Source organism: Macrotis lagotis, chromosome X (assembly GCF_037893015.1).
Source record: "Macrotis lagotis isolate mMagLag1 chromosome X, bilby.v1.9.chrom.fasta, whole genome shotgun sequence".
NCBI lineage: Eukaryota > Metazoa > Chordata > Mammalia > Peramelemorphia > Peramelidae > Macrotis > Macrotis lagotis.
This window is the reverse complement of record NC_133666.1, coordinates 525924489-525937452: the sequence shown is the minus strand read 5'-3', so window position 1 is coordinate 525937452 and position 12964 is coordinate 525924489. Positions and strand designations below refer to the sequence as shown.

Genomic DNA, 12964 nt, shown 5'->3' with positions numbered 1-12964 from the left:
AATCAGGTTTAGGTGAATAACAAGCAGGTGACAAGACTAAATCATACAGCTTCACCAAATTTTGGAAATCCTGGTTGTCTATATTTTAGTCTCAAAAATACCATGTTGGTAATGGAACTGGGGAGAGAAATATGCTATACTTTTTCAGAATTTAGAAGATTAGGGAATTTTTTGAAGATTTTAAGAGTCAACGCCTTATTAATATTTAAAGTGGGAGAAAAGAAATCATACTAAAAATTTGTTATCTTATATCCTAAACCAGTAGACAGCAGTTTAAGGTGGGGAGGTGGCAAAAATCATCAGTTAAATTCTTAAAGAGAACATGGTGTTGGTTACCAACCAGAATAGATTCAGCGAATCCAACCTGTCAAGAGTCTAGACAACATGTAAGCTATGTTGATTTTGGCAAATTTCATTAAGGGATATTATAAAATATTTCTTACTATTTAGCAACATAGATTTAGAACTGGAAGGATCTGAAGTACAATGTCCTCATGTTAAACTCAAGATAGAAACTCAAGATTCTAATTCTGAATTGAGTATATATATATATATATATATATATATATATATAGAGAGAGAGAGAGAGAGAGAGAGAGAGAGAGAGAGAATTTCTGGTGGCTTTAAATATAATTAAAAGTAAATGGCTAAAAATTCAGATTACTCCAAATATAAGCAAATTCTAAGTGGTATAGTTTTGGACTTAGACTAATGGATTTAGGGACCTACATAAATTCCATTCCTGGCTGCAGATCCCACTTATGAGCTGTATTCCTTCAGACAAATCCCTTAATTGATATTTGTCTCAATATCTAACTATATGACTTGGATAAGACACATTCCTGTTCAGTCTTTGCTTCTCATCTGAAAAAAAGGGTTTAAGACTAGATGATCTTCAGGCTGTGACCCTATGATTCTATCAACTTATCTTCTCAGAAGGCTGTGATGTTGATCACTGTTCCCTATGTCTCATCATTGATATAAAATATCAATGACTCCATCTACATGTTGGCAAATTAACAGTTCTTTATGACTTGGGGTGGCAAACCTTCAGTTCTTCCCTTGCCCCACCATTACCTGTTGGCTACTTTTCTTGTGTTGAAATTCTCCAAATATAAGGAGGCAGGAACCAGACCCAACAGCCAACAGCCCTTTCCATTGTTAGTATGTACCCCCCTGGCATCACCTGCAAAAGCTCAGGATCATCCCAAAGCTGTATCCCTGATTTAATGACACATTAAAATATTTTAGTGGAGGTCATTGCACTAAAATTGCACATTACCTTATTTCTCTATGTATAATATGCTCCTTTTGGTGGAAAAATTTGGGGTCTAAAAACTGGGAACTTCTTATACAGCGGTCATAGATTTTTTAACTTGCATTTTCCACTTTTTCAGGCTTGTTTTTGACCTTATATTCATTATTTCACATTTGTTACAAGTATATATTACGTTACGCTTTGCCACGTTCTGATCAGAAATGACTTAGAAAAGATTTCTGTACAGTGCTGAATTCAAGTTAAAAGTGAACCAGTTTGCAAAAGTGAATGGAAATCATGCTGCTGAATGTCAGTTTGGTCCTCCTCCACCTGAGAATACAATTGGAGACTGGCTATATAGGAAGAAGAAACCCTACTGAGAATGCCCTGGAAGAAGGCCATAAGAGGCAAGTTAGCCAAATGATCTGTGGGAGAGAGGGAATTGAAGAGCAAAGGACTATTGGAATTCCTGTGTCCACAAAGATGGTTCAGCAGGAGGCAAGAAGAATTGCTGATGGAAAAGAAGTTACTCATTTCAAAGGAAGACAATTGTTGCTTCAGGTTCATGAAATGGAATGGACTAAGCATGGGGACATGCACCAAACTTGCCCAAAAGATGCTGAAAATTGAGAAGGTCCTTGAATTTCATGATGAATAAAACTTTAATAACTTTATGTAATAGTTTTTTTCCAAATTTTGGACCCCAAAATTAAGAGGTGTGTGTGTGTGTGTGTGTGTGTGTGTGTGTGTGTGTGTGTGTGTCTTACATGGGAAAATATGGTAAACAGCCTAGAAAAATGTTTTTTTCCCCTACTATATAAGAGTCTCTATTTTTTTGTATGCATGAAAAATAAGTCGTTTTCAACTACTTTAATTTCACCATTTTTTTATTGTTTCAAAGCTGATCCACATTTTGTGAGAAAAATAAACTATAATCATTTTGATATGAATTTTTTCTACCTTAGTTAAATGAATGAGCCCTTCTGGGATAATTTAATTTTTCAGAACTGTCCTAGTGGGCAGAAAGAATTCCTTCCATTGTTCTGCATTTAACTATTTCATAAGCTGATTCCTATGGATATCCTAGGCACATTTCACAGAGTAATTAAAAGGCATGCTGTCACTGGAAAATAGATTTTTAAATTATAAGTGAGAGAAATATTCTCCAATTTTTTGTTTCATTAAAGACAATTTAATTTCCATACTCAACTTTAATGGATAATATATGATATTACAAATCATTAAATATATTTTTATTTAAAATAATTATTCTCCTAAGACTTTTAAATATAAATTTGGTCATCAGTATCATAATAATAGAAAAAAATCAATTTTAATAAGTCAAAACAAACAATAAAGACAAGACAATCTATATATATTCCACATGAATGGTATTTTAGATATGACACAGGTATGATTTCAAATTGTTCTTGGTCTTGCAATATCCCATTTCCGGTGAAAATTTTCAAGAAGCTGCCATGTACTTCAATCCTTCATGTTGATTTTTATTTTCATAATGTGCTACAAACTGGCTTTGTTGTATGTTTCAAAAGTAAAGTGAATTCAAGTGTTTTGAAGAGGTTGATTTCATTTAAAAAATGTTCATATTTAAGCCATAATGCACAGCTTGCCTTCTTCTCCTTTGGTTTTTAATAGAGACCCCTTTGGAAAGTGAACTGATAATTGTTCACTCAAAAAATTTCCATTTCAGACAGCATAAATTACTGTCTATACTGTTTGTGCCAACGTCCTTGTCTTTCTGTCTTCCATTTTTTTATTTAATAGACTGTATAGTGATGGAAGCTTGATTTTATCCATATTTTTGCTGTAAACATTTAGAAATATACCAAGTACAACTAACAGACCAGACCACACATACCTGAGAGGGAGGAAAAAAAAGAGTTAAAGATTAATGTAACAATACATTGTAAACAAAAGAATCTGATTATGAACACATAATTACATTTAAAGGTTATAAAGTTACCATTTTATTTGATATTATCATTACATATTTATTATTATTTTTATTAAACTATCTTCAGGGCAGTGGAAAAAGCACTGGGTTCTAAGTTTGCCATCTGATATCAGAAGCTTTGTGACTTTTGATATGTCACTTGCCAACCTGAGCCTTGAAGTCTTTTTATGTAAATTGAGGGCTTGGGCTTATACCAGAAGAACTGGAATTTAAGAATGCCTCAAAGACCAAGTGATATTAACTCATGCAGTACTTTTTTTTATTTATAAAGGAAAGAAAACAGAGGTATTATATGAAAATTTGTATTTCAAAGTAAAATTATATAATTTTGGTGTCTGAATTCATTTGCTAGGTTCTTATAGTGTTCTAGTTCCACTAGCTTCTGCTAGTTCTTAAATTCTATTACTTCATTTCCTGAGATCTCTAATGTACTGGGTCTTTTCTCCTATCTCTAGAGAAAAGTCATTCTTTCTTTTTAGTGCAACATTTGACAAATTTTGAACTTTTTTAGAATTATGGTTCAAAATTCAAAATCTAAACTTTCTAGGAATTCTGGATCAAACGATATGCATAAACCTCAGAGAGTGGAAAAAGGCATGAAAGAAGTTATCTCTAGGAATTGAGGAACCAAGGAAATTCCCATCTACATTGTTTGCTTTACCTATTTTGAAAAACAGGTCCGTATATGAGTTTACTGAGAACTGAAGTACAACAAGAAAGCTTGCATTTTTCTGCATAGGTATGTATGAAGGCAGCAAGATAGTGCAGTGGATAGGGTGTCAGGTCTGGAAGACTCAACTTCTTGAGTTCAAATCTGGCTTCAGACACTTCCTAGAAGTCTGACCTTGGGCAAGTCACTTAACCTTGTTTACCTCAATTTCCCCATCTGTAAAATGATGGAAATTCATTCTAAAGCAACTGAGACATATTTCAAATTCAGGTGAATGTGATGACTAGGGGTTGTAGAATGTAGCTTTTCCTTCTCTGAATAGGTTTAAGCAATGCTGATTCCAACTGGGATCAAGGATCACTGATCTCATTGGAGTGGGTGCTTCCTACACTGACACAAGTTGGAAAGTCTGTACAACACACAGTGTGAGGCCAGCCTGTGGATGAACTTATCTTGGCTGGGCTTCAGACAATAGGTTAAACACCCCTAAAAAGTATCAGAGCGTGTTCTGTGCTGGCTCAGGAACTGCCACCACACTACAATGAAGTATTAAAGAATTATTCTAATGAAAGATGGACATGTATTATATGTGACAGAAATCAAATACCAAGTCAGTTTTTTAGGCACATCTACATGATTTCTTTGCATTATAGGAAGAAAAATTCTGAACTCTTGTTTTAGGAAACAAGCAGTTAGAATCCATTTATATAAAAAGTGAATTTAACTATGAGTGATATAGAGATATCTGCAAAGAGTTTTAAGCAAAAGGATTCATTATCAAATATTTTCTAAAGCATAATAAAACTATTAAAATTAAAGATTTTATCAAAGAGAGCAAAAATACAAAAGATGAATTATATGTAATTTAGGGAATTATGTATTATACTACATAGAAGCTGAGAAAACTGTAGAAGACCAAGTACTTACTGAAATGTGAATGGCTTAGCAAAGAATATAAAGGAAAGCACAATGGTCATTGCTTTTCTTCCTGTTGTTACTATAAGACAAACAAAGGATCAGTTTAATATGTGCCCATTTTCCTGCTTGTATCCTACAAAACTTTCATTGAAACTGTTATGATAATAATAATAATAATAATAAAAGAGAAACTTACTAGAATGAGGTATCTAACAAGATTTCCATTGAATGCTAAATATAATAGATTTCTTTTTTTCTATGTGACATGAATATTTACTCTAAAATGCAATTAAATCATTAAAACCTTTTAAAATATAATCTATTTAGTTCTATATGATGCTACTTAAAATAAAATATTTATCAGGTAGAAAAGGAACTTTTATTGATGTGGGAGTCAGGTATCAGTATACAGTCAGAATATTGATTCAGAACTAACATTAGCATTAGTAAAAAAAGGAAAAATAGAAAAATAAAGATGTGAAGTTAACACTGAAATAACAATTATAAATTAAACAAAGAAATGGAAATTTAAAAAATAAGATAACCAAAATGACATCATGATAATTTTTCCCCGAAGTTTTATCAAGTTAATTGTGACAATAATTGTTACAATAAAGAGAATGCTGATGGGTTGAATAATCCATGAATATAATGAGAAAAATTCACTGTGAAGAAGTCAGAGAAACTTTCATTTATGAACTGACACAGCAGGAGGTAGTCAAACCAAGAGAACAATTTATAGAATTATAATAATGTAAAGGAAAACAACACAGATCTTTTTTTCTAGTACGTTAATGCTGAGACCAATCTTGTTTCCAGTATTACTCTTTCAGCAGATAGTACAAAGTAGTGAGATCTACCTTGTAATGACATCTACTCTGCCAGACAAGGACAATGTCTTTGTTTTAACTTTACAGTTAGAGCTGTATAACAAAAAGTAAGTAGATAGACTGGGAAGTGACATCAAAAATGTCAATAAACCTTTTTTTTAAAAACAGCTCTGCCTAGGAAAAAACCCTCCCTGTGGGTAGACAAGGCCATTATCAAAACAGTTGAAATCCTCTTATTTATTATTCAGGTTTTGTGTAATCCTGACTTTTGATTATTACATTTCTGAGACTTTTCCTATTGGGCTTCCTTTGAAGAAGTGATAAGTAAGCTATATCTTTATTTGCTTTCTTGCTAGGCATTTTTTCATTCTTGGTTTACTGAAATATATAATTTGGCCTTTTAGAAAGAAGTGTTTTTTAGGGAGTTCAGCAGCTTAAAAATATCTCTTTGAATTGTCACTAGTTTTTGATAACTGATAGCTCATATTTTTTTCTATTTTTTTCAAACTTTTGATTTTGTTCTAATAGTTATTGCTGTGACCTGGAGTCATCAACTTTTCTTTGTTCTATTCTAGTTTTCCATTTCTTGGAAATTCCATTTTCTCTTTTCTGCTTAATCTCTTTTCAATTCTTTCTTCCAAAGATCTAAAAAATTTTATTTCAATTTTATATCTTTTTTTTCCCCTTTGCACTCATGTAATCATTGTGGAAAAATCCTTTTTTTTAACCTCTGAATTTGTAGTTATTACGGAATTACTTGTTCCTTCTGGGGGACTTCTAGATTTGAAGTCTTTTTCCTTTTTCTTTTTTAAATTTAGCTGCATTTTCCTTGATTTACTCCTCTCCTATTCTAAGTTCTGAAATTGAGCATTATGCTCTTCCTAGCCTTTTGCCTCCCATTGATCTTTCTGGAGAGATGGGTAGTTTTGATTGTTACTACTTTGGGTTCTTCCCTGAATTTCCAGGGGTCCCAACCCAGCTCTGGATCTTTGAAACTTAAACTATCAAGTTTAAAGTAATACATTTTTTAAGGAGACTGGGGGCCTGGGGTTCTGGGGGTATGAGCACAGTACTGGTCTCAATCTGGGGCTACCACCTAGGACTTTCTGACTTATCTGGTGGCTGGCTGGCTTCAATATATAATCTTGCAGGTTACAAGTTTTTCATCTTTGCTCATGTTCATGCTGATTTTGCTGGAGGGACTGCTTTTCTCATTGCCTGTGGGTTTCTGGCTGAATTTTTTGTGTAGTTTTAGGGTAGAAGAAGTCGCTATTGCTTCTCATTGGATTTCTTGATTATTTTTTGGTGTAGTGTGTCCTTTAGGACTTCACTGTAGTAGGTGTGTAGGAATTGGGCAGTCTGCCTGCCTCTTATTCAGATAGGCATTTCATTCAGAAAAATTTTTCATTAAATTTGGGAATAAGAAAGAAGGAAAGGACTCATAGGTACAAAAATATTTATGAAAGCTCTTTTTCTAGTAGTAAATTACTGAAAATTGAGGGAGGTCCCAATTAATTGAGGAATAGTTGAACAAGTTATAGTATATAAATGTAATATATACTATTGTGCTATAATAAATAATGAAGGACATGGTTTCAGAGAAACCTAGGAAGAACTGTATGAACTAACTATAATTTTAATTAAACTAAATACCCATTGATGGGTTGACAATATTGTAGTCTATGAATGTGATATAATAAAAAAAATGCAAAGTGAAATTAACAGAACCAGGAAAACAATTTATATGGTAATTATAACATTGTAAAGACAAAACCACTTTTGAAAGAATTAGGAATTCTAAAACAACCTAAAACAATTCTAGAAGATTCATGGTAGAACATGCTATCCACTTTCATGACAGTCTTGAGTAGCTTCTCTCTCACTTATCAGTCTCTTTATTGGTAATTTCATTCTTAGGAGCATAAATTTAGAGCTGGAAAGGTACAAGAATTCTCAGAAATTATCTAGTCCAATCTCCTGCTTACCCATTTCCCAGTTTTAAAGTTGTGGAAATTGAGATCTCAGGTAAATTATTTGAATGCTGCAAGGTCACAAAGAAGGGGCAGCTAGGTGGCACAGTGGATAGAGCACCGATCCTGGAGTCAGTAGAATCTGAGTTCAAATCTGGTCTCAGACATGTAATAATTGCCTAGCTCTGTGACCTTGGGCAGTCACTTAACCCCACTGCCTTGTTTAAAAAAAAAAAAAAAGGTGAATATGAGAGCAGAGATTTCAATTCAGGTTTCTGGACTCTAGGTCCAGTGTTCTTTCTACTGAACCAAAATGATACAGCATCAAGTTTCAGGTGATACCTTTATGCAAATGACTAAAAAAATCCAAGATAACCCTTGATTTCTCTCCCAACAACCAAATCCAAACCTACGCTTCTAAATGCCTAGAGAACATCATTGACTGGTTGTCCTACTGGAATCTCAAACACAACAAAGCTTAAGTTGAACTTATAATAGCTATCTTCCTAAATCTTCCCTTATCAGATTCAATTATTTCTTTAGTGGCTATCATTGTCAACCAATGTCAACAAGTGTCAAATCATTGTTTTATATTATGTGTATATATGTATATTATATATATGTGTATCATATATGTATTGTATGTATATATTATATACAGGTGTATTATATATGTATTATATGTGTATATGTATTACATATACATATATATGTGTATATGTATTACCTTCTTTGCTTTCTACCTAACATGTGACCAAGATCTTTTATTACTACCTGAGTTACTTTAATGGTCTTCTCTTGAAGGCTGTTCTTATTCTACTCTACTTCATTCTCTACTTGGTCCTCTCAAGATATCATACTATACAGTCAATCATATTTTTAACATTGTAGAACATTCCTTGCTTATTCATGGTATGCCCCCAATAATTACTTATTTTAAAGCTAAGTAATGTTTTGTAACATTGCAATGTTTTGAAATACTGTATGAATTTATGTATATTAGAAAAAGATTTTTTCCATTATATGGAAAAAGCAAAATAAAAAAGTATAGTTTTAATTAGAAAATTGAGTTTACAGATGAATAATTTAAAAACACTTAAATTACTTCAGCTTTTAATTAGTATTATTTCTGTTTCACCAAATCAGTTATTAATTAAAATATTTATAACTATTTCAGAAGTTAAATGCCTTTTGTTCTTTTTTTCCAATTAAGTCTGATAAGGTCTCATTTTCCTAATAGAAATACAATTTTCATTAAACATTTTCATCAGTCCCACACTCAATAGAAGAATGAAAGGAAATGTAGGAAATAAGGGAATATTGTTTCACAGTACAGTAAATAAACATCTTCTAATTTTTGTATTTTTAAAAGAATTGAATTAATATTTAAGATCTGGGATAGAAAACCTAAGAAAAGTTTCATATTTTAAAATTTTCACATTATGAAATGCTATATTTTTAAACTTATCAAATATCACTTCACTGAACAAAGAGGAAAACAATTACAGAAATAAACGAAAGTATTTTCTCTTAGATCTTTTCATTATTACTAAGTAGGTCTTCTTGCTGAGTTTGTGTGTGCATATATAGAAGTATAAGTGGTTATTTGAACAAAAATACACATATGTATTATACATATATATATATATGTACACATACACATAAATTCATACACCCATATGCAAGGACACATACACACATGAATCTTTCATGACTGACATAAATGTGGATATAGAATGTGTATTAATAGTTTCATAAAAATTTAGAGTCAAGATTGCTAGGCTTATTATGAAGAAATAAATAATCAAATACTCAGCCATGCTTGCCTATCCTTTGTAACTCTTGTCCTTGTCATCCTTTAAGTTTATTACTGGAGGTCCATCACGATGCTAGTTATGGCCTTTAGCTTCTCTTGATATTATGAGGAGCAAAGAGGATAGTAGATAATACATTCTTGTTCTTTCATGTTTAACCCATCTCTTATTTTACCATATATTTCTTTGATGGCATACTTTATTCTAGTTCTCCTTAATAATCACTTGCTAATAGAATGTTTACTCTATTCATGTACATAACTGCATTATTCTAATGCCCTTATCACAGGTCATAATTTGAATTCATCAAAGACCAGTGTTCATGATATGCAGCAAGGATGCTGATATTAAAAAATAGGCCTTTATTTCAAGGAGAAGCTTAGGGTAAAAATTTGCAATTTCCCAAAGGTAATATAGCCACCTCCTCTTGATATTAAATGTTGAGTCTGATTTTAATATAAGTCACATATTATATACACAAATATGTATATTATCCTGGACAAGAACAATAGCTTTCCATTTAATTGAGTATCAGAAAAGACAACAGACATTCTTAAATTACTTGATTTTTATCATGTAGATGAGTTAGGCCAAACTGGATATCAGTGAAAAAGCTCTGTAATGTTCTAGTTGATGGGTAATGTTCTAATTATTTGTAATCATCGTCCATAAACAGGAACACCTGGAAGACATCATTATCTATAGGAATCCTATTTCAATTTGGGTTTTGCATTGCATCTCCTTCAAGAAAATAATCAATACCTTTGGCAAGCACAGATTTCCCTAGTTTATGTCTTCTTGATATTAATGATTACAGAGTCTAGGAACAAGATTTCCTTAGTTATTATTTTTCAGGGAGTCATGTTATTTTGACATATGCATACCTTTAAGATGACTATTTTTTCTACCAAATTAAACACTTATTTGTAGTTAAATTATAGGCACTATGAGATCATATCTTCTATACTTCAGTCAATTTAACCATGAAAATGACATGGTTTATGGAATATCACTCAAGAAAGTCTGTCTGTTTATACTCATCTCATCAAAGTTGTATCTGATATATGTAGAGATTATACATTTGTCATTTTCATAACAATTTTATATGAAATGAGAAAGATGGGTCAGTAGTTACTAATGTTTCCTCCACCACTTTGTGGGGGCCAAGATTTTCCCCTCACACATTGATCAAAACAGGACACTTAAAGCACTTATAGAGGTTTTTGATGCAGGGAAGATATTGTGATCTATCTGGGAAATTCTATTGTTCAAAGTGACTCCATTCCAGGATGGAATGGCCTTGGATTGTTCAACTTTCCTCCAGCTTCCTCTTTCCCTTTCCAACTACCCGACTTTGCCCACTGACACTGGTGTGACAGGAAATGACATATTGAACTTAGAGGTTGCGCACTTGAGACAGAAAGGACCAGTACATAGCCTATCAGAAAGAGACCTAAACAAGGTGCTAGAGCACTTCCCAAGTGCCACCCTTTGTCCAACCCATTATAGAAGTGCATTTAAGAAGAAGCACCACCCCTCCTTGGGCTCTCTCTCTCCTGGACTCTACCTGCTTGCTCCATCCTTGGCCACATGCTCCCAATCTAGACTGGACTGGAGCACCACGGGCCCCCATGCCATGTGGTCATGGCTGTCTGTCTTTTCTCTTCTTTCTTTCTCTGTCTCTCTCAAACATCACCTAGCTTATCCTCAAAGTACTTAATGCTTTTCTAGGAGCTTTAATCTGTATCTTTGTAAACCTTCTATAATAAATCCTGAAAAGTTAAAAATCCCAGGGCTTATGTGAATTCATTCACTATTCAAAGAAAACTCTCAATCTTCATCTCTCAATCTTTAATTGGTGACCGCCAATTCTCATCCATCATCCATCTCATCAGAAACATCCCAATCTCAGGTCAGACCTCTTTTTTATATCTGATTCATCCCAGTTGCTATTCCTACCTTTGATTTGTTTTTTCAGGATAGTGTGATACAGTGGAAAAAAATGCTACTTCTGGAATTGGAGAGTCTATATTCAAACCCAGCCTGGTAATTACTGACATCTGGTATTTATTGATACACTGAATTTACTACCTGTGTGACCTGAGATTTAAAGATTCTATGAACTCTAAGATCCCTTCCAGTTCTAGAACAATAATCCTATTAGTTACATGTTCTCTAAGCATGTATCATTGATTAACTCATGTGAGACTATGATGTCAAGAGTCCAGCTATGGTGGGTGATCTCACTGCCCTTGATGTGGAATAAAATTTGTTTGTAGATCTTTTCTTTGTTTACTTGTTATCTTCATTTCAGTTTCATTCTTAAATGCCCTCAGGATAACTTTGTTTAGCTGAATCTCTAACTCAAGGCTTTTTCAAACTGCTTTTTTCTCCCTCCACTATTTCTTGCCCTTCTATAAGGTGATACAATATATAATCTTTCACCAGGTTCTGTACAATTTTGGGATTGGGTTTACATTTTATACCATTGTTTTACTAAGGTGCCAGTCAAGTGATTGACTAAACAAATCTTTAGGCTCTTTTGATCACACTGTAATGCTAACTGATGTATATGTTAAATTTCACAATAACAAGATTATTATAATTACTGTTATGTCTTTTCCTTCATCCATTTCCTTCATCCATGTTAGGAGCTTGTTTCAATAGGTCAAACTGAAATAGTTTTAATTACATGTTGAGTTCTAAGTTAAGTTAAAGATTTTGAGATAGGGTAATCAAGAGGCAGTACATTCCCAGGCTTAATGAGTAGCACAAAGGCACTGAAATATGGGATGGAGTGTCATGGTAAAATACAGTTTCATTGGATTAAGAGTTTATCAAGGGCAAAATATGTATCAGAAGGTTGGTAAGAAAAAGCCAGACTATGAAGGGCTTTAAATGTCAAAGAAAAGAATTTATATTTAATCCCTGAGGTAACAGGAAACCACTGGAACATATTTTTCATTATTAGAACTCTACTATCCAGGCTTAGTCATGTGATTTTCTTTCCCAGTGATCTTTCTATCTTGTGCTTTTTAGTAGAAGGAAATCCGTGAATCAGTTGATATAGCTTCAGGGACTATTGTGAAGACTGCATAGTTTGTGAGATACTAATTTCTCTCACATAGAAACTGAATCATTTTTTATGAGTGTAGTGTGTTATTTTACTTGTTTGTGTTTTAAATAAATATGGTAAGAATTAATAAAAGTGAATTTTGGGGTGGTATATAATTTGTAGTTTTTCACATTTGTAGAAGTGCTGTGTCCCTAATTCTTACAAATGTGGAGGGATGATTACATACTCATAGTTATCCATTATAATGCAGCAAAGAATACAAAAAAGATATAATTAGAAAGGCAGTAGGAGAATAAAGAGATAACAAAAAACCTACAAAAGAGTAAAAAGGTAGAGAAAGACTAAGAAGAATAAAGGTGGGAAACAGGCTATCAGATTTAACACTTAAGTGATAGTTGGTAACTTTGGAAGAGAAGTCAATGATAATACTGGAAGCCAAAATGCAAATGAGTG

The 12964-nt window shown here is 32.9% G+C and overlaps 1 protein-coding gene across 5 annotated transcripts in view; it reads right to left on the bottom strand.

The window, feature by feature from the left end:
• Positions 1-544: 544 nt before the first annotated feature.
• SLC35B3 (solute carrier family 35 member B3) overlaps positions 545-12964 on the bottom strand; it is a 60283-nt gene continuing 47863 nt past the window's right edge. For all 5 annotated transcript variants that reach the window (XM_074208119.1, XM_074208116.1, XM_074208114.1 and 2 more), the window contains exons 9-10: positions 4831-4900; positions 545-3137 (exon numbers count right to left, since the gene is read on the bottom strand). In XM_074208119.1, the coding sequence (XP_074064220.1) occupies positions 2987-3137; positions 4831-4900 (221 nt within the window). In that variant the 3' untranslated portion in view covers positions 545-2986. The remainder of the gene's footprint in view (positions 3138-4830; positions 4901-12964) is intronic.